A 23,307-nucleotide genomic window follows, 5' to 3' on the forward strand; every position below is an offset into this window, starting at 1 on the left:
GGAGGATTGCAAATGTTATGCCCTTGTTCAAGAAGGGCAGTAGAGATGACCCAAGTAATTATAGACCAGTGAACCTTACTTCTGTTGGAGGAAAGGTTTCAGAAAGGATTATAAGGATTATAATCATCTCGCAAGCAACAATTTGATTTCAGATAGTCAACATGGTTTCGTCAAAGGCAGGTCGGTCTCACAAACCTCATTGAGTCTGTTGAGAAGGTGACCAAGCATTTAGACGAGGGTAGGGCAGTTGACGTGGTATACATGGACTTCAGTAAAGCCTTTGATAAGGTTCCACATGGTAGGCCATTGGAGAAAATGCAGAGGCATGGAATTGAGGGTAATTTAGCAGTATGGATTAGAAACTGGCTTTCTCAAAGAAAGCAGCGAGTGGTTGTTGATGGAAAATATTCAGTGTGGAGTCCAGTTACCAGTGGTGTGGCACAAGGATCTGTTTTGGGACCACTGCTGTTTGTCATTTTTATAAATGACTTAGACACAGGCATAGGTGGATGGATTAGTAAGTTTGCGGTGGAGTAGTGGACAGTATGGAAGAATGTTACAGTTTGCAGGGGGACTTGGATAAATTGCGGGCTTGGGCTGAGAGGTGGCAAATGGAGTTTAATGCAGCTAAATGTGAGGTGATGCACTTTGGGAAGAATAACAGGAAGGCAGAGTACTGGGTTAATGGAGATTTTTGGTCGTGTGGATGTGCAGAGGGATCTTGGAGTCCATGTATATAGATTCCTGAAAGTTGCCACCCAGGTGGATAATGCTGTTAAGAAGGCATACAGTGTGTTAGGTTTCACTTGAAGAGGGACTGAGTTCTGGAGCCGCAATATTACGCTGCAACTATACAAAACGTTAGTGTGGCCACACTTGGAATATTGTGTACAGTTCTGGTTGCCATATTTCGGGAAGGCTGTGGAAGCATTGGGAAAAGTGCAGAGGAGATTTACCAGGATGTTGCCTCGTCTGGAGGGAAGGTCTTATGAGGAAGGGCTGAGAGACCCGGATCTGTTCTCATTGCAAAGAAGACTAAGAGGGGATTTGATAGAGACATACAAGATGATCAGAGGATTAGATAGAGTAGACAGTGAAAGTCGTTTTCCTAGGATGATGACATCAGCTTGTATGAGGGGGTATAACTACAAATTGAGAGGTGATAGATTTAATACAAATGTCAGAGGCAAGTTCTTTACTCAGGGAGTGGTAAGGGCGTGGAATGCCCTACCTGTCAACGTAGTTAACTCAGCCACATTTGGGAGATTTAAACAATCCTTGGATGAGCACATGGATGATGACGGGATAGTGTAGGGGGACGAGCTGAGAATAGTTCATGGATTGGCGCAACATCGAGGACCAAAGGGTCTGTTCTGCGCTGTATTGTTTCATGTTCTATTTTGCATTATTGTTTACTGTGGAGGAGGATGTGGAAGACATAGAATGTGGGGAATTAGATGGAGATATCTTGAAAAACATCCATTTTGCAAAGGAGGAAGTGCTGAATGTCCTGAAACACACAAAGGTGGATAAATCCCCAGGACCTGATCAGGTGTACCCTCAAACTCTAGAAAGCTAGGGAACTGAATGCTGGGCCCCTTGCTGAGATACTTGTATCATCGATAGTCACAGGTGAGGGGCCAGAAGACTGGAGGTCGGTTAACGTGATGCCACTATTTAAAAAAAGTGGTAAGGACAAGCAAGGGAACTATAGACTGGTGAGACTGATGTCGATGATGGGCAAGTTGTTGGAGGGAATCCTGAGGGACAGGATGTACATGTATTTGGAAAGGCAAAAACTGATTAGGGATAGTCAACATGGTTTTGTGCGTGGGAAATCATATCTCACAAACTTGATTGAGTTTTTTGTTACTTCTTCCTCAAAGAGGATTGATGAGGGCAGAGCATTGCACATGATCTATATAAATTTCAGTAAGGCATTTGACAAGGTTCCCCATGGGAGACTGGTAAGCAAGGTTAGATCTCAAGGAATACAAGGAGAACTAGCTATTTGGATACAGGATTGGCTTGAAGTTAGGAGACAGGCTTCCAGACTAGAAGAACAACCTTCTTCCACTACCCTCTGTGACCAGTAATATTACCACAAGAATTTGATGCTGAGTCCACTACTTTTCGTCATTTATATAAATGATTTGGACGTGAACAGAGGAGGTATAGTTAGCAAATTTGCAGATGACATCAAAATTGGAGGTGTAGTGAACAGTGAAGAAGGTTACCTCAAATTACAACAAGATCTGGATCAGATGGGCCAATGGGCTGAGGAGTGGTAAATGCGAGGTGCTGCATTTTGGGAAAGCAAATCTTAACAGAACTTATACAATTACTGGTAAGGTCCTAGGGAGATCTTGTAGTGCAGGTTCATAGTTTCTTGAAAGTGGAGGTAGATAGGATAGTGAAGAAGGTGTTTGGTACACCTTCCTTTATTGGTCAGAGTATCGAGTACAGGAGTTGGGAGCTCATGTTGTGGCTGTACAGAACATTGGTTAGGCTACTTTTGGAATTTTGCATGCAATTCTGGTCTTCCTCCTATTGGAAGAATGTTGTGAAATTTGAAAGGGTCCAGAAAAGATTCAGAACATAGAAAAGTACAGCACAGAACAGACCCTTTGACCCATGACGTTGTGCCGAGGTTTAATCCTAATGTAAAATATAGGAGATTAGATTACTTACAGTGTAGAAACAGGCCCTTCGGCCCAACAAGTCCACACAGACCCGCTGAAGTGCAACCCGTGCAACCCACCCATACCCCTACACCTAACACTACAGGTAATTTAGCATGGCCAATTCACCTGACCTGCACATTTTTGGACTGTGGGAGGAAACCGGAGCACCCGGAGGAAACCCACGCGGACACGGGGAAGATGTGCAAACTCCACAGAGTCAGTCGTCTGAGACGGGAGTTGAACCCGGGTCTTTTGTGCTGAGTGCCACTGTGCCGCCCTACGCACCCCTCAACTCACTGCTATCCATGTGCATGTCCAGCAGTTGCTTACATGCCCCCAATGACTCTGTTAAAGATGTTGCCAGGGTTGGAGGATTTGAGCTATAGGGGGAGGTTGAATGGGCTGGGCTGTTTTCCCTGGAGCGTCGGAGGCTGAGGGGTAACCGTATTGAGGTTTCTAAAATCGAGGGGTATGGATAGGATAAATAGACAAAATCTTTTCCCTGGGATGGGGAGTCCAGAACTACAAGGCATCGGTTGAGAACGAGAAGGGAATGATATAAAAGGGACCTGCAGGGCACCGTTTTCATGCAGAGTGTGGTCTGTGTATGGAATGGGCTATCATAGGAAGTGGTGGAGGCTGGTGGAATTGCAACATTTTAAAAGGCATCTAAATGGGACTTTGAATAGGAGGTGTTTGGAGGGATATGGGCCAGGTGGTGGCAAATAGGATTAGATTTGGTTGGGATATTTGGATCGGATGTATGAGTTGGACCGAAGGATACTGTATATCTCTATGAGTATGACTCTGACACAGCCCTTTTTAAACTATCTAATCTACCTGCATTGCCACTTCAGCGATCTGTGGACCTGCACACTCTGACCTCACTGCATATCAATACTCCTAAGAGTTCTGCCATTCACTGTATAATTTCCACCTGTACTTGACCTTTCAAAATGCATCACCTCACTTTGGTCCAGATTAAATCCAGCTGCCATTTCTCTGCCCATGCCTCCAACCTATCCGTATCCTGCTGTATCCTCTGCCAATCTCTTCACTATCCACAACTCCACCAATCTCTGTATTGTCAGCAAACCTATTAATTAGACCAGCTATATTTTCCTCTAAATTATTTATATAGATCATGAACTGTACAGTTACCAGCACTGATCCCTGGGGAAATACCATTAGTTACAAGCTTCCACTTTGAAAAGCATTGTTCCACCATTACCCTCTGTCTCCTATGACTAAGCCAGCTCTGTATCCATCTTGCAAGCTCACGTTTGACACCATGTGACTTTACCTTTTGTACCAAACTGCCATGAGATATATTGTGAAAGGCATTCCTGATTTCCATGTAGACAATATCAACCACTTTTCCCTTGTCAATCATCTTCTTCACCTCCTCAATCAAGTTAGTGAGGCAGGTCACCTCTCCTGCATAAAACCACCATGCCCGAGGCTTTGAAGTTCATTTGCTTCAAAATACTTATAGATCATGTTTCTGGGAATCTTTTCATTAATTTCTCAATCACTGACATGAGGCTCACTGGCCTGGAATTTCCAGGATTATCCCTGTTACTCTTCTTATACAATGGGACAAAAATTGGCCCATCTCTAATCCCCTCAGAACTCACTTATGGCCAAAGAGGCCATACAAAGATGTCTGTCAATGCTCCAGCAATTTGTTCTCTTCACTCCCTCAATATTCTGGGATAGATTCTATCAGGACCCGGGGGCTTTAATACTTTTTAAGATGCACATTTATTTCTTTTTTTAATAGGAACGTGGCTTAGAAACTCGATACTCCCTTCCCTGAGATCCATTCTCTATCGATTCCTTCTCTTTGGTGAATACTGACACAAAATATTAGTTTAGAACCTTGCCTACCTCTTCTGACTCCATACATCGATTCCTTCCTTTTGTCCATGAGTGGGCCAACCTTTCTCTGGCTACACTCTTGCTTTTCATTCAATCCTGTTTGCTAATGACCCCTTTTTTTTTTATCCCATCTAACTTCTGAAATGCCCCCACTGAAACTTCATTCACCTGGGCAGACTCATTTCCCAAACTAAGTCCAGTATAACCCCTTCCCTGGTTGGACTGTTTACACATTATGTCAAGAAACCCTCATGAATGGTCCTTACAAATTCTGCTCCATCCAAGCTCTGACCACTAAGTGAGTCCCAGTCAATATAGGGGAAGTTAAAATTACGCATCACAACAACCTGTTTTCACATTGTTCCACAATCTCTCTACATATTCTTTCCTCTACCTCCTGCCTGGTGTTAGTAGGCCTGTGGTACTGTGATCTCACCTTTTCTGATTCCTGAGATCTATCCATATTGCCTCGTTGCAGGAGTCCTCAGTGCAGCTTAACATATTCCTTTACCAGTAATGCAACTCCCCCGCCACTTTTACATCCTATTCTATCACACTTGAAACATCTAAGTCCTGGAACATTCAGCTGTCAGTCCACTCCCTCTTTCAGCCAAGTCTCTGTGTTTGCAATAATGTCATGGTTCCAAGTACTAAACAAAACTAAGTTCATCCACTTTGCCTATTATTCTTTTCACATTGTAAGTCACTTTTTTTTTAGAAAACCTCCCCTGCTCTTCCCAGCAGCGTTTCCCTGCCTATTCTTGTTCTTAATCATGTTTGCCTTGGTTTCTACCTCTTCCATCAATTTCTGCATTTCTGCATTTACTGCCCTAACCCCCCACCCCCAAGGACATCAGTCCCAGTCCTGCACAGGTGTAACCCGTCCAAGTTGTTTGTACAGGTCCCACCTGCCTCAGAACTGGTTCCAATGCCCCACAAATATGCAACCCTCTCCCTAGGACCATCTTTTCAGCCACAGTTCATCCTATATATCCTACAGTTTCTACTCTGACTAGCTTTTATCACTGGTAGTAATCCTGAGATAATTACCTTTTTGAGGTTCTACAAGTCAACTATCTTCCTGGTTATATATTCTGCTTTTAGGACCTCATCCCTTTTACCTATGACGTTAGTACAAATGTGTACTGTGACCATGTTCGTCTTCTGCTTTCAAAATGTCCTGCAACTGCTCAGACATCCAGGACCCTAGAACTAGGAAGGCAACCATCCTGGACTCTTTTTTTTTTGCAGCCACAGAAATGCCTATCTATTCCCCTTATGATTGAATCCCCTATAACTATAGCATTTCTATGCCTATTTTCCCCTCCCTCTGCAACAGAGCCAACCATGGTGCCATAACTTTGGCAGCTGCTGTTATCCTCTGAGAGGTCAATCCACTCAATAGTACCCAAAACGGTGTCTCTGTTTGGCACAGGAATAGCCACAGGAGATTCCTGCACTGCCTGCTTGGCCCTTCTGCTATGTCCTGGTCACCCATTCTCTTTCTCCCTCTGAAGTATAAGTCTGTGGTGTGACCACCTCTTTATATGTGCTATCCACGAAACTTAATGCCTCATGAATGCTCCACATAGCCCCTAGACGCCACTCCAACTCCGAAACTTGGGCTTCCAAGAGCTGCAGTTGGAGACACTTCCTGCACACTTGCAAGTGCAGGGCACTGGAAATGTGCCCAGCTTCCCACACTGAACAAGAACAAGAACACTGCCTCACAGCACCAGGATCCCAGGTTCGATTCCAGCCTCGGGTGACTGTATGGAGTTTGCACATTCTCCCCGTGTCTGCGTGGGTTTCCTCCGGGTGCTCCGGTTTCCTCCCACAGTTCAAAGATGTGCAGGTTAGGTGAATTGGTTAGGTGAAGTTGTCCACAGTGTTAAGTGTGTTAGTCAGAGGGAAATGGGTCTGGGTGGGTTACTCTTCGGAGGGTCAGTGTGGACTGGTTGGACCGAAGGGCCTGTTTCCACACTGTAGGGAATCTAATTGAACAGCAGACTACAATTTGGAGCTCTCCTCCCATTTCTTAACCCTTTAAGTGAATTAATCCTTACAATATTAAATAATTTTAGTACTGATTTGAAGCTCTCTGTTCTGATAAGTAGCAATTTCTCTAAAGTTACCTGTGATTCACCAACAGTTTCCAGAAACTGGTTAGGCTCGCACTCCATTACCCAATGGAACTCTTGCCGCTGACCGTCCTCTTATGATGTTTCGTCTCCTCTGAACCTTACCTCTCCTTTCTTTTTTTTTTGGTTGGAGGAGGAAGGAGGGATGGAAACTACTATAGTAATGTAATGTTTGGGGCTAACCATTCCTTAACAGCAAGTTCTTCCACGAACCATTCGCACCCGCGCCGACTACTCCGTCCACTCCCAGAATGCAAACGAGTGATGTCTCAGCACCCTTTGGCTGGATGAGCAGTTATTATTGGTGATAATAATATCACCAATTATTATTATTATTGGTGATTGAATCTGCATATTGATTGAACTAACCAAACTGGTAGCAACGCGATGGAGGAGAATTTCCTTGAATGTATGAGAGATGGTTTCCTTAGCCAATACATCTTGGAACCAACTAGAGAGCAGGCTATCCTAGACTGGGTATTGTGTAATGAGAGAATTAATTAGCAAGGCTGTGGTGTGAGACCCTTTCAGGAAGAGTGACCATATGGTAGAATTCTCATCCATTAAGGTAGAGAGTGACATAGTTAAATACAAGACTAGGGTCATAAACTGAAAGAAAGTTAACTTTGGTATGAAACATGCATCGGCGAGGAAAAGCTGGCCAAGGATACTTTAGGTGTTGATGGTGGATAGGCAATGGCAGACATTTAAAGAACACATAGATGAAATTCAACAATAGTACATCCCTACTGGCATAACTGTAAAACAGGGAAGGTGGCTCAAACATGGTTAACAAAGGGACAGTGTTAAAGCCAAAGACGAGGCATATAAATTGGGCAGAGAAAGCAGCAATCCCGAGGACTTGGGGAAATTTAAAATTTAGAAGCAGAAGACAAAGGATTTAATTCAGAAGGGGAAAATAGAATATGGGAGTAAGCTTGCAAAAAACATAAAAACTGACTGCAAAAGCTTCCATAGATATGTGAACACAAAAAGACTGGTGAAGGCTAATGCAGGTCCTTTGCAGTTAGAATCATGTGAATTCATAGAGATGGCAGAGCAATTGAATAAATACTTTGGATCTGCCTTCACCAAGGAGGACACAAATAAACTTCAGGAAATGCTAGGGGATAGAGGGTCAAGCATGAAGGAGGAACTGAAGGGAATCCTTATTAGTCAGGAAATGGTACTGGGGGGATTGATAAGATTAAAACCAGATACGTCCCCAGGGGCCTGATGATCTGCATCCTAGGGTACATAATGAAGTGGCCCTAGAAATAGCAGATGCATTAGTGATCATTTTCCAGCATTCTGCAGACTCTGGAAGCGTTCCAATGGATTGGAGAATAGCTAATGTAACCCCACTTGTTAAAAGAGGAGGGAGAGAGCAAATGGGAAATTATAGGCTGCTAAGCCTGACATCAGTGGTGGGGAAAATGCTATATTCAATTCTTAAGGATGCATAAACTAAGCGTTTGGAAATTGGTGACAGACTCTGTCCTAATCATCATGGATTCACTAAGGGAAACCATGCTTGGCAAATCTTCTGGAAAATTTTTGAGGATGTAACCAGTTGAGTGGACGGGGTGAATCAGTAGATGTGGACTTTCAAAAGGCTTTTGACAAGGTTCCACACAAGATTATTAAGCAAACGTAAAGCTCATAGTATCGTAGATAATGTATCGATGTGGATAGAGAACTGGTTGGCAGACAAAGCAAAGATTTGGAATAATTGTATCCTTTTCAGAGTGGCAGATTGTGATGAGTGGGATACTGCAGGGTTCAGTGCTGGGACCCCAGCTGTTCACAATATATATTAACGATATGCAAGTATTGAATGCAATATCTCTATGTTTGCAGACAACAGTAAGCTGGGTGGCAGTGTGTGCTGTGAAGAGGATGCTAACAGGCTGCAAAGTGACATGGACAGGCTGGCTGAGTGGGCAAATACTTGGCAAATGCAATATAATGTGGATATTGTGAGGTTATCTACATTAGTGGCAAAAACAGAGAAGCAGGTCTGAATCGTGGCAGTTTAGAAAGAGGTGAGGTGCACCGTGACCTGGGTGTCACGCTGGAGCAGTTGCTGAAAAGTTAGCATGCAAGTGCAGTAGGTGGTGAGGAAAGAGAAGGGCATGGCCTTCATAGTGAGAGGATTTGAGTATTGGGTAAAATCTTGCTACAGTTATACAAGGCCTTGGTGAGGCCGCACTGGAGCACTGCGTGCAGTTTTGGCCTCCTAGTCTGAGGAACGATATTCTTACTATTGAAGGAGTCCAGCAAAGGTTCACCAGACTAGAATGGCTGGATCGACTGGGCTTGTAGTCACTGGAGTTTAGAAAAATGAGGGGGGAATCTCATAGAAATAAATAAAATCCTGGTGGGGCTGGACAGGCTAGATGAAGGAAGAATGTTCCCAATGTTGGGGAAGTACAGAACAAAGGTCACAGCACAAGAATAAGAGGCAAGTCATTCAGGACTGAGATGAGGAAAAATGCTTTCGTTCAGTTGTGATTCTGTGAATTCTCTCCCACAGGAAGCTATCGGGGATAGTGCATTAGATATATTCAAGAGGTAATATATTCAAGGACATAACCCTTACAGCTAAAAGGATCAAATGGTATGGAGAGAAAGCAGGAATGGCATACAGAGATTGCACGATCTACTATGAGAATACTGAATGGTGCAGGCCCAAAGGCCTGAATGATTAGATTAGATTAGACTTACAGTGTGGAAACAGGCCCTTCGGCCCAACAAGTCCACACCGACCCGCCGAAGCGCAACCCACCCATATCCCTACATTTACCCCTTACCTAACACTACGGACAATTTAGCATGGCCAATTCACCTGACCCGCACATCTTTGGGACTGTGGGAGGAAACCGGAGCACCCGGAGGAAACCCACGCAGACACGGGGAGAATGTGTAAACTCCACACAGTCAGTCGCCTGAGTCAGGAATTGAACCCGGGTCTCAGGCGCTGTGAGGCAGCAGTGCTAACCACTGTGCCACCATGCTGATCTACTCCTGCACCAATTTTCTATGTTTCTATGCAAGATTTAGGAAACTAAAATCAGACAGAGCCTGTGAGGAATACAAAGTAAGTAGGAAAGAACTGCCAGGGAGTTAAAAAAGCAAGGAAGGGCCAGGATAAGACCTTGTCAAGTAAGCTTAAAGGGAATTCCAAGGCATTCTGTATCATTACAAACAAGAGGATAACTCGAGAGAAGGTAGGGCCACTCCAGAATAAAGGAGAGAATGTGTGTCGGAGGCAGAGGATGTGGGCCAGATCCTAAAGGAGTATTTTGCGTCCGCATTCACCCAGAACATTTCTGGTTGGAGGTCTGTGACGAGTAGGACTTCTGCTCTTTGTACTCTATATAAATGACTTGGATGCAAACTTAGATGGATGGGTTAGTAAGTTTGCAGATGACATGAAGATCGGTGGAGTTGTATATGTTGTAGAAGGTTGCCAAGAATACAAGTGAATATATATCATAAGACCATAAGACATAGGAGTGGAAGTAAGGCCATTCGGCCCATCGAGCCCACTCCGCCATTCAATCATGGCTGATGGGCATTTCAACTCCACTTACCAGCGTTCTCCCCGTAGCCCTTAATTCCTCGAGACAACAAGAATCTATCAATCTCGGCCTTGAAGACATTTAGTGTCCCGGCCTCCGCTGCACTCTGTGGCAATGAATTCCACAGGCCCACCACTCTCTGGCTGAAGAAATGTCTCCGCATTTCTGTTCTGAATTGACCCCCTCTAATTCTAAGGCTGTGTCCACGGGTCCTAGTCTCCTCGCCTAACGGAAACAATTTCCTAGCGTCCACCCTTTCTAAGCCATGTATTATCTTGTACATCTCTATTAAGTCTCCCCTCAATCTTCTAAACTCCAACGAATACAATCCCAGGATCCTCAGCCGTTCCTCATATGTTAGACCTATATCAGTTGGAGATATGGCCAGAGAAATGGCAGGTGGAGTTTAATTCAAGCAAGTGTGAGGTGATGCACTTTGGGAGGTCAAATGTTCAGGAAATGTTTGCTGTTCAGAGTCCTGCTATTAACTATGTTAACGTACAGAGGGATCTTGGGGTTCAAGTTCACAGCTCTCTCAAAATGGCAATACAAGTAATTAGGCGGTAAAGAAGACGTATGGCATTCTTGCCTTGATTGGGGCACAGAGCACAAGAGTCAGGGTGTCATGAGTGGGATGCTTTTGGGGGGGGGCAGGGGGACGGTTTGGTGTGGACTTGATTGGCTGTTTGGCTTGCTTCCACACTGTAGAGATTCTATGATTCTAATTTGGGTTAGCACCCCTAGGCGAATTTAAATATTGCAATCAGAATTAAAAATGTGCCAAATCCAACCTTTCAGACTGACCATTCTTATTAGTATTACATTGCTTTAGCTTCATTTTACCCAATGTCAAAATAACTACCCTTAATATCTCCTTGGAGGAGATATTTGAGGAATATGTTTTGTGATAAAACAAAATAACTTCAATATCCATTTCTAAATGTACTAATATCTAAATTTTAATTACACCTAGAACATACATTTGTTGAATACGTACTCTTCTATTTCCAGCAAGACCTTTCTGTTCAAATTGAACTAAAGATATGTGAAATGTTATGGATTCCCCAAAACAGTGACTTATCAAGACATTTACAAATTAAATAGATGTCCATATAGATATATGACCAGAACTTTGAAAAATACTCAATTCCACAATCATGAGCTGATAAGAACCAACACTTAGAAAACTGCCTTAGAAGCTGACTACAAATAGAAGTTATCAATAATTGTGCGACGTGATCCAATTGAAATTTCACTCAGCCACGTAATATTCAAATTGCAAAAGTATCGTACATGACACTGAATATATATCAACTATTCAGGTTCTCTGCATTTAAAATTTAGTAACAAGATTGTCTTATTCTTTGACACTAAGGGATGGATTCCCTAAACAGATCATCAGCTTCCGATTTTTGCCTGTTTCCAAGACCAATGTCTGGGAAGATTTTCAATTTGAATAGATCACTGAACAAAATTAGATAATATGTGCTATGTTAGCTCCCTCCAGCCACTAAAGGTAACAAGTCTTTTTTTTAAGCTCCCTCTCAATTTTTACATTGCCAGTTCTGAAGAGCATAAGACATGGAGGATGACAAAATCTTCAGTCATACACCACATGAAGTATGAAAAAAAGCACTTAGCTCACTTTTTAGTACAGCAGAGGTTTCTGAATTATCAAGATAGCAGACCTCCAAATGTCCTTCTGGGTGCCATTTTTACAATCTTGCATTAACAAAATATCCAGTTTTGTATATTTCTATTAACTTTCTATGGTCTTTCTACTAACCTGTCAATAGCAGTAGTAATACAGAAACTTAGAATATTGATATGCAAATGATACAATATTATCAAGTAAGTTACTGTTTTTAAATAATGCTACCAAATTATCATTAACATGTTTTTCAAGGGCAATGCTAACAAGTGATAAAATTCTGCCCTTTTTAATTTGAAAAGAACTTTGTTACATTTTCAGAATTTCGGGTTCATTCCAGTTTAAGAGAACCCAAATCTGTAGTCAAACATTACGTTTTCACAAAGCTAAAACAATAGCAGTTTGGTGACAAGGAGGGTTCAAGTTTCTGAAATTAATCTTATATGCAGCACCACCTTTCAAATAAAATGTAAAATATGCACTCTTACAAAAACACTGACGTTTCTTGGACAATTGTGGAGAATACAGACATAGGCTACAAGATTGAGTTTATCATTGGCATGTTTAAATTAAAAGATTTTAATGTAAAAGAATCACATAGTAAATGTTCAAGGTAGAAAAACAGAACAATGTTATGTATTTTTCTTAAAAGCATGATGCTCAAAATCGTACATATTATGGCTCTTATCGGTATATCTTGAAGTCATTTCTCAACAGATAGAAATAGCTTAAATCAGCTTTTATATTTTGTGTTCCATTCAATTGAAGCCTTCTTTCAATGTCTTATTATCACTCTCCCGTGTATCGGGGCAGTCGCTTTTCTCTGAAAGCATTAAGTCCTTCAATCCTGTCTTTTGTTGGAATGACCTGAAAGTTAAAACAAGAAGTTGAGATACTGAATTCAGGCTCATTGAATTGCTAGACCAGGGAAAGCAGCCTGCTGAGGCAAATACTGGAGGAGGTTATATGCTACTAATCAGTCCTGACCTTTGCAGAGTTTATTTTCTAACTTACAAACACAACAATAATGCTTACAGCCTAGCATAACATTAATGTAAAGTAATAATTCTTGTGAGAAAAGCTGAAAGTCATTTCTATACACAGTTAGTAGAAACTGTTTCATCCTTTTTCTGAATTTTTGTCAAAAATCCTGAATCTGTTTTCTTATCATCTCTTAGTACTTTACACTAAATAATGGGCAAGAACAATTCCATAATGTGAGCATACCAGATGCAATTTCCTGCTGTAGGTGACCTTCTAGGAAAGAATGCATCAGAAACACTATGAAGCCATTGAACTCAATCTAATCGCTTCAAAAGTAAAATGAATATGATCAAACCTACAAACTGTTCTGATTATATGCTGCTGTTCACATTTTACACTTGCCGTGTCAGCAAGCTGAAAATATGACATCAATATATGTTTAATCAATGATGGCTAATCGTATTACTCAAATCTGAAGTAATTGAAATTGTATTTTTCTAATTGTTCATTTCCAAGAATAATAAGTCATTGTTTTTGAATGTTAAGTACAGGCAAATGGTATAAATGGTTATCAAAAATAGTGTCCAGGGACGCGCAGGCTAGGTGGACTGGTCATAGCAAATACACATTTACAGAGATAGAGCAGAGGGAGTTGGTTTGGGTGGGATGTTCTTTGGGGGACTCGATCAGTTGAATGCTGTTCTTTTGTGCTGCAGATGTAGTGTTGAGTTTCAATGAAGTTAAAAATCACACAACGCTAGGTTATAGTTCAACAGGTTTATTCTATCCAACTAACTTTCAAAGTGCTGTTACATAGCAGGTGGTTGCGAAGCAGAATTATACAAATCAGAATTTATAGCAACAGGATTGCAATGTCATGGAATGCAATATTAAACAAATTTAGCATAAGTCTTTCATCTTTTAGAATGATTGTGTTAGTTTCAGTTCCTTCATATGTAAATCCCAGAACTTTAAAGTTACATTCTCAAGATATGATTTGGAGGTGCCGGTGTTGCACTGGGGTGTACAAAGTTAAAAATCACACAACACCAGGTTATAGTCCAACAGGTTTAATTGGAAACACTAGCTTTTGGAGTGTTGCTCCTTCATCAGATGGTTCTCAACCATTCTCAAGATAGCTTTTCACAATAGGTGCTATCTCAGCTCAGATAATGCATTGAGGGTGTGAGTCTGTGTCCCAATGTTAGATCAGACTGATTCTATTTCGAAAGTGGGATTTGCAGAATATTACATGGAATTATGTAGTTTTTCAGCAAAATAAAATGTAATTCTGCATGTACAAATTCACCCCACAAACGTGTGCGTGCAGGGAAGATCAAGTGAGTGTCGTGGGTCAAAATCTGTGAGAGGGTGCGTGTGTGGAAGGTGTATGTGTGAGCGTATGGGAGAGAGCTTTCAGGTTAGCCAGGAAAGACCTAAAGAGAGCTAAGAAGAGCCAGGAAAGGACATGAGAAGTCTTCGCAGGTAGGATCAAGGAAAACCCTAAAGTTTGGGGGGAGGTTTGCTAGTGCTCTTTGGGAGGGTTTAAACTAACTCCGCGGGGGCATGGGAACCAGGACTGTAGCTTTAGGGTACAGGACCTTGAGTGTAGGGAGGTTAGGAATAATGCAGCGATCTCTAAGGAGGGTGCCTGTAACCAGAAAGGTGGATTGAAGTGTGTATACTTCAATGCCAGAAGTATAAGGAATAAGGTAGGTGAACTTGCAGCGTGGGTTGGTACCTGGGACTTCGATGTTGTGGCCATTACAGAGACGTGGGTAGAACAGGGACAAGAATGGCTGTTGCACGTTCCAGGGTTCAAATGTTTTAGTAGGATCAGACATGGGGGTAAAAAAGGGGGAGGCGTGGCATTACTTGTCAAAGACAGTATCACAGCAGTGGAATGGACGATGGAAGAGGACTTGCCATCTGAGGTAGTTTGGGCTGAGGTTAGAAATAGGAAAGGTGAGGTCACCCTGTTAGGTGTTTTCTACAGGCCTCCTAATAGTCCTAGAGAAGTAGAGGATAATATTGCGAGGATGATTCAGGAAAAGAGTGAAGGTAGCAGGGTGGTTGTTATGGGGGACTTTAACTTCCCAGATATTGACTGGGAGAGCTATAGCTCGAGTTCATTAGATGGGTCGGTGTTTGTACAATGTGTGCAGGAGGGTTTCCTGACACAATATGTCGACAGGCCAACAAGAGGGGAGGCTATATTGGATTTGGTTCTAGGTAATGAACCAGGCCAGGTGTTAGACTTGGAGGTAGGTGAGCACTTCGGGGACAGTGACCACAACTCGGTGACTTTTACTTTAGTGATGGAGAGGGATAATCGTGTGCCGCAGGGCAAGAGCTATAGCTTGGGGCAGGGAAATTATGATGCAGTGAGGCATGACTTAGGATGTGTGGATTGGAAACACAGGCTTCAAGAGAAGAACACTAATGAGATGTGGGGAGTGTTCAAGGAGCAGCTACTGCGTGTCCTCGATAGGTATGTACCAGTCAGGCATGGTGTAAAGGGCCTTGTGAGGCAGCCGTGGTTTAGTAAGGAATTGGAGTCCCTTGTGAAAGGGAAGAAGGCGGCATATGTAAAGATGAGGCGTGAAGGTTCAGTAGGGGCGATTGAGTGTTATAAGGTAGCCAGGAAGGAGCTAAAGAGGGAGCTAAGAGAAGCGAGAAGGGGACATGAAAAGTCTTTAGCTGGTAGGATTAGGGAAAACCCAAAGGCTTTCTATAGGTATGTCAAGAATAAAAGGATGACTAGGGTAGGTATCGGTCCAGTCAAGGATAGTAGTGGGAAGTTGTGTGTGGAGGCGGAGGAGATTGGAGAGACATTAAATCAGTACTTTTCATCAGTATTCACTCAGGAACAGGACACTGTTGCTGATGTGAATATGGAATCACAAATAATTAGAATGGATGCCCTGGAAATATGCAGGGAAGAGGTTTTGGGAATATTGGAAAGGATGAATATAGATAAGTCTCCTGGGCCTGATGGCATTTACCCCAGGATCCTATGGGAAGCTAGGGAGGAGATAGCAGAGCCATTGGCCTGGATTTTTATGTCGTCGTTGTCAACAGGAATAGCTGGAGGATAGCGAATGTGGTCCCATTGTTCAAGAAAGGGAGTAGGGATAGCCCTAGCAACTATAGGCCAGTGAGTCTGACTTCAGTGGTGGGCAAAGTCTTAGAGAGAATGGTAAGGGATAAGATTTATGAACATCTGGGTAGGAATAACGTGATCAGGGATAGCCAGCATGGTTTTGTGAAGGGCAGGTCGTGCCTCACAAACCTTATTGAGTTCTTTGAGAAGGTGACCAAGGAAGTGGATGAGGGTAAAGCAGTAGATGTTGTGTATATGGATTTTAGTAAGGCGTTCGATAAGGTTCCCCATGGTAGGCTAATGCTAAAACTTCGGAGGTATGGCATTGAGGATACATTAGAGGTTTGGATTAGGAATTGGCTGGCTGGAAGGAGACAGAGGGTAGTAGTTGATGGATTATGTTCATCTTGGAGTGCAGTTACTAGCGGTGTACCACAAGGATCTGTTTTGGGACCATTGCTTTTTGTTATCTTTATAAATGATCTAGAGGAAGGACTTGAAAGCTGGGTAAGCAAGTTTGCGGATGACACAAAAGTCGGTGGAGTTGTGGATAGTGAGGAAGGAAGTGGTAGGTTACAGCGGGATATAGATAAGTTGCAGAGCTGGGCGGAAATGTGGCAAATGGAATTCAATGTAGCTAAGTGCGAAGTCGTTCACTTTGGTAGGAATAACAAGATGATGGATTACTGGGCTAATGGTAGGCTACTTGGTAGTGTGGATGAGCAGAGGGATCTTGGTGTCCATGTACACAGATCTCTGAAAGTTGCCACCCAGGTAAATAGTGCTGTGAGGAAGGCATATGGTGTACTGGGCTTTATTGGCAGAGGAATTGAGTTCCGGAGTCCTGAGGTCATGTTGCAGTTGTATAAGACTCTGGTGCGGCCTCATCTGGAGTATTGTGTGCAGTTTTGGTCGCCATACTATAGGAAGGATGTGGAAGCTTTAGAACGAGTGCAGAGGAGGTTTACCAGGATGTTGCCTGGAATGGTAGGAAAATCTTATGAGGAAAGGCTGAGGCACTTGGGGCTGTTCTCATTGGAGAAGAGAAGGTTTAGGGGAGATCTGATAGAAGTGTATAAGATGATTAGGGGTTTAGATAGGGTAGATACTAAGAACCTTTTACCGCTAATGGAGTCAGGTGTTACTAGGGGACATAGCTTTAAATTAAGGGGTGGTAGGTATAGGACAGATATTAGGGGTAGATTCTTCACACAGCGGGTTGTGAGTTCATGGAATGCCCTGCCCGTATCAGTGGTGAACTCTCCTTCTTTATGGTCATTTAAGCGGGCATTGGATAGGCATTTGGAAGTTATTGGGCTAGTATAGGTTAGGTAGGCGCAACATCGAGGGCCGAAGGGCCTGTACTGCGCTGTATCCTTCTATATTTTCTATAGATACATCAGAAATAAAAGAATGACTGGGGTTAGATTAGGGTCAATCAAGGATAGTAATAGGAGGTTGTGCGTGGAATCGGAGGAGATAGGGGAAGCGCTAAATGAATATTTTTCTTCAGTATTCACAGTGGAAATTGACAGTGTTGTTGAGGAGGCTATTAGACTAGACAGGATTGAGGTTCACAAGGAGGAGGTGTTGGCAATTTGCAAAGTGTGAAAATAGATAAGACCTCTAGGATTTATACTAAGATTCTCTGGGAAGCCAGGCAGAGATTGCAGAGCCTTTGGCTTTGATCTTTGTCATCACTATCTATAGGAATAGTGCCAGAAGACTGGAGGATAGCAAATGTCCCCTTGTTCAAGAAGGGGAGCAGAGACAACCCTGGTAATTATAGACCAGTGAGCCTTACTTCAGTGGTGGGTAAAGTGTTGGAAAAGGTTATAAGAGATAGGATTTATAATCATCTAGAAAGGAGTAAGTTAATTAGGGATAATCAACACAGTTTTGTGAAGGGTAGGTCAAGTCTCACCAACCTTAGAGTTCTTTGAGATGATGACCAAACAGATGGTTGAGGGTAAAGTGGTTTTGATGTGATGGAAGTGGATTTCAGTAGGGCGCTTGTTAACGTTCCCTATGGTAGGCTATTGCACAAAACACGGAGCATTGGATTGAGGGTGATTTAGCACTTTGGATCAGAAATTAGCTAGCTGAAGGATAGAGGATGGTGGTTGATGGGAAATGTTCATCCCGAAATTCAGTTACCAGTGGTGTACCGCAAGGATCTGTTTTGGGGCCATTGCTATGGTCACTTTTTATAAATGATCTAGATGAGGGCATAGAAGGATGGGTTAGTAAATTTGTGGATGAAACTAAGGTCAGTGGAGTTGTGGATTGTGCCAAAAGATGTTGCAGGTTACAGAGGGACATGCATAAACTGCAGAGCTGGGCTGAGTGGTGGCAAATGAAGTTTAATGTAGAAAAGTGTAAGGTGGTTCACTTTGGAAAGAGCAATAAAGAGTACTGGGCTAATGGTAAGATTCTTGGTAATGTAGATCACCAGAGAGATCTGAGTCCATCTACATACATTAATGGTGATATCCACTCTGACACGTCTTGCAGCGTCTGCCATGACAGGATTATATGGTGTTGTCCTGAAGGCCAGGCAGTTTGCTGTGAAGAATGATCTGTTTTAGATTTGGCATTTTTTTGAAGACGTGAAATGGAGGTGTAGGGAAGATTTTGGTGAGGTGCTCATCCTCATTGATAATGTGGTGCAGCCTGCGAAGAACATAGTTTATCAGCTACCAGTAAGTACTGGACAATGAAGGGTATCCTATTGGTTGCAGCTCATGTCTGTCTCCTGAGGAGTTCATTACGGTTTCTCACTGTGGCACGTCAGAATTTGCGGTTGATGAGTTGAGCATCGTACCCTGTTCTTTTGAGGGCATCCTTGAGTACTTCCAAGTGTACATCACGTTCCTCCTTATCTGAACAGCTCCTGAGTATGTGTAGGACTTGTCCGTAGGGGATGGTTGTTTTAATATCTTTCGGGTAGAAGCTAGAGAAGTTTAGCATCGTGAGCTTATCTGTAGATTTGTGGTAGAGTGATGTGCTGAGATGCCCATCGTTGATGGAGATGCATGTGTCCAAAAATGAGATAGATACTAAACAGGAAGGATCACGGGACCTGAAACATTAACTCTAATTTTTCTTCTCACATGCTGCCAGATCTGCTGAGCTTTTCTAGCAACTTCTGTTTTTGGTCCTGATTTACAGCATCCACAATTCTTTCAGTTTTTATATGATGTATCAAGCCTGATTATGTTAGTATAATTACAGTAATTCTTTGTGACTGTAATGTGATACAGAACTCACAATGTCTTCAATACCATTAAAATTATACAGGCCAATTTTCAGTCAGGCTAGTTTGTAAGGAAATTCAAGAAGCATCGGCTCCAAAATCTTTGGACAAACTTCATTAAATTGACTTGTTAACTAAGCTTACACTACAACAGTCAGTACACTCACTATATTGGGAATTTCTATAATATATTACTACTTTCTCACTGTTTTGATTTTTTTTATTTAACATCAGCATGGAAGAGTTGGATTGAAAGGTTTGTTTCCATGCTGTACATCTCTATATTATGGACCAACTCAATCATCAGTCATTTCAGCTACTAATCTTGCCATTTTAACTCTCAGCTCTTCCACATGAATTCTCACTACTTCAGGAAGTGAATTTTTGAACTCCTCCAAAATCATCTAAGAGCGTCATATGTTTGCTCTATTCTTAATGCTCTTATCCAGTTATCAAAATTATTTAGTTTGATCCCTTCAAACTAAATATATGTTTTATCAGGGTCCTTCCTTAGATTCCTGAAACATTGTCTGGAGGCTTCTGGCACAAACTTATATGCACTTAAGATGGCTTTCTTTGCTTCTTTCATATGCCCCAGATACTTTCTCTGCTTGTGATGCAAATACCTCACTAGCTCTACCTAACAGCTTTGTTTGGATCAACAAAACTCACATGGCCACTGCTCAGTTCATTTGTTTAAGCCACTTTCGTAAATGAGATGAAAAAGGCTTCTACATCTTTCTCAGCAAATTTAGGCAATGCATGAATATATTTAAACAGATCCTCACCAGGCCTTTGGCTATGATGAGTTGACTTATCCTCGCTAAGCTTACCTTGCCTTCACCTCCATCCTTTTAAACCAACTTTCCTGTCTAAGTGCCAATTTCTGAAGTTCAAACTCTCTCTTCCTCCCTTTCCTCTATCCCTCTCTCCTTTTCTTTTTGCTCTGCTTTTAATTGTGATTCAAGCGGTTTCATTTCTTTTTCTCTTTTTCTGTTTCTTTTTCAAGTGAATTTTAGCCATTTCCTAAGATTCTGATGGCATATCTAGCAAATTTAAATGCTGAACTATTATCTCTCTTTTTCTTATGGTTGAAGATAACTTCAGCAGCTTTGCCTTGTTCACCTTTTGTAAAGCCCCCAACATCCCTTCTCCCACCCCCAGAAACCTCTTGGTGACGGAAAGAGCCGTTATTACACCAAGCACTACTTAAACCAATTGAATTCAACACCCAGAACAAAAGACACTAACACCTGCCACTCACTGCCTGTGAGTCTAACAACTCTCATCCCAAATTGGACCTATAAAATAAATCCCGCCAAGAGCCCTCAATCTCTTATGGACCAGGCCAGTCCCCCTCAAAACATTTTTTAAGGTAGCCCTAACTATTTACTTTTTGTAAAAGCAGATATAAAGTGGATATTCCAGGAGTCATGCAGCTGGTCAAAACATTCCGCTGTAAAGCAAATAGAATATAGAATAACCTATTTGAAAAGCCAACCAACACAATATCGCAACTTTACGAAGCTGTTCCAATCCCTGCAACATCCCATAAAAACACCCCTTGGCAAAAGGTAAATTCAAACACAGGTTCTTACAGGCAGGAGAAATTTCAGAGAGAAATGATGTGAAGGTGCTGGTGTTGGACTGGAGGGACAAAGTTAAAAATCACACAGTACCAGCTTATGGTCCAAAAGGTTTATTTATTTGTTGGACTATAACTTGGTGTTGAGATTTTTAACTTCAGATAGAAAGTTCACACAAGACCTCTGTTGAAGCATGGAACCTTTTTTCACTGTAGCTACTTCTCTGCTACTAGTAGATTCTGACTGCCTGCTAAAAGCTAAACCAAACTAGAATCAACCTAAACTGAGAGAACTGGCCACTCCCCTTTCATTGTACGACTGTGTTTAAAGAAAACCTAAAGGCCGCCTCTGATTTGCTGACTTAGGCAGTATCTGTTAGTCATTTCTAGACACGTTGGAATTTTTGCCCTTACAACCCCTCTTGGAGGGGAAAAAAACCAAGGACAACATAACCTTGTTAAAGGCGCAGCATCATTACAAACACAGAGACAATAATAATAGTTTTTACTTCACTGATTGTTATCATGCGCGTATTATTTTGAAACATAACTTATACTTCTGTTGCATGTACTTAAAAGCTCTGGTGACAAGGGATTGAAAGTGTATTAATGATCAAGGATGATCTGCCAGGTACAAATTTCTGAGAATGTAACACACCCAAAAATTGCGCCTGATGAATGGGGGTTAGGTTTTTCATAAGGCTGTTCTGTTAAAAGTTTAACTTCTTTTTGGGGTGTCTCTAGGGATGTCTCTAAACTCCACTGGAAATTCAACCTGACTCATTTGTAGTGCTTTAGAGGATTCTGATGAATATACTGCCATCAATGTATAAAAATGAGAAGCTTCTATGATTTTCACAAGGGTGGTAGGTTAGTATTCAGACAATGGAGGAACCTTTTTTATTCTTGTCGAACTGGAACAGGGAACTATATTGCAGAGCTCAAAGAGCTCTTCAATAAACACTGATCGCCAATTCTATGGTCCTCAGCTAAGATAACATCAATTCCTGAAACTTTGCAATGACATAGGAATATCGGACAATGTTGCAGGTGTGGCCAGATGCCCAGGCCTGAAACGAGAATGGGCAACCTTTGAGCAGCCAGGCCCAAAACTATCAGATCAGGTCAAGCACAAAACATCTGGATAAGACAAAGGTGGGCAAGGCAAGCCCAGACCTGTCCTGGAAAGCAAGACTGGTTTGTGCGTATTGGAGTACGATGAGCAGATTCACCAGAGCCTCCTGTTGTGACCATGTATGGAAGATGGGGCATTCCTTTGACACCACTGGATGATGGACACCAAGAGCAGCCCCAGCATCCAGCATCTTCCTTACGTAGTATCAGATATGCCATTGGACACCCTGACTTGACCTGGAAGATCAATTGGCCAAGGGCCAGAGAACATTCTGGAGGATTGCAGTGGGGAGGAATAAGAACAGACAGTAATCTCGCTCGGAACAACCTACCTGGCCTAACAGCAGAGGTCTGGCGAAAAAGAAGACAAACACATGAGGCCAACCTTCAAGTTCATCAGAGCCAACTACAAAGCCTGGCAAATTTCAACTACAGATATAATACTTGCCTGGTAGCCAATGGTACTTTAGATGAGGATTATGACAGAGTAATTAAATGTGAGAATTGGTCTTTTGCGATTTTAGCGCATTTTGTGAATAAAATTGCATTGAATTCCAAATCAACTCTGACCCCTTTGTTCCTCTCAAATGTAGTACCTGAGTGAAACAAGTTTATGAAGAAACTGGTTGAAGTTGTCCAATGCATGCAGAAAATTAGCATCCCTGGAGGGGCTGTGATAAGAAATGGTCAATGGTTATACTGATGTTGAACCTCACCAGCCTTGTACTCCTGATTATCCAGACTCAGGCTACCCCATATAACAGCCCAGATTCAAGGGGGTGAAGTACCAGCACATGATTCATTGATTAAAGTCCCACCCTGCAGTCGAGGAAGGGATAATATGCACTTTCAAAGGTAGAACAGAGAAAAGTAACGAGGTGGGACAAAGAGAAGACAGCATGTGTTACGCTGCGAACTATAAGAGAGATACCCTCAACACTCAGTCCAACTACCACTCTGCAAAGAACCCCAAATCTCAGACAATTGTGGAGCCCCTTCCGGTCCTGATGAACCCTCTTAACCAACAGTTGCTAAGATAGGCAAAGAGTCACAAATATTTCCTACACCATCCCATTCATGGTGGCGCAACTGATAGAGACAGTCCAAAGAATTCCTGCCTTCGAACCCACCTCGAACTCAGATATATTCTTTAACAACTACTGACAGAATTTTGGACGGATTGATAATTTTCTCAGGGTCAATCTGTTATTAACGTGTTGGAGTCATAGAAATGCACAACACAGAAAAGGCTGTTTGCTCCAACTTGTCAATGCAGACCAGAAATCCTAACCTAATCAAGTCCC

The 23,307-nt window shown here is 42.3% G+C and overlaps 1 protein-coding gene across 2 annotated transcripts in view; it reads right to left on the reverse strand.

The window, feature by feature from the left end:
- Nucleotides 1-12,504: 12,504 nt before the first annotated feature.
- auh (AU RNA binding protein/enoyl-CoA hydratase) overlaps nt 12,505-23,307 on the reverse strand; it is a 331,460-nt gene continuing 320,657 nt past the window's right edge. For both annotated transcript variants that reach the window (XM_060845395.1, XM_060845386.1), the window contains one exon: nt 12,505-12,808. In XM_060845395.1, coding sequence (XP_060701378.1) covers nt 12,731-12,808 — 78 coding nt within the window. In that variant the 3' untranslated portion in view covers nt 12,505-12,730. The remainder of the gene's footprint in view (nt 12,809-23,307) is intronic.

This window comes from Hemiscyllium ocellatum, chromosome 2, assembly GCF_020745735.1.
Source record: "Hemiscyllium ocellatum isolate sHemOce1 chromosome 2, sHemOce1.pat.X.cur, whole genome shotgun sequence".
Taxonomy (NCBI): Eukaryota; Metazoa; Chordata; class Chondrichthyes; order Orectolobiformes; family Hemiscylliidae; genus Hemiscyllium; species Hemiscyllium ocellatum.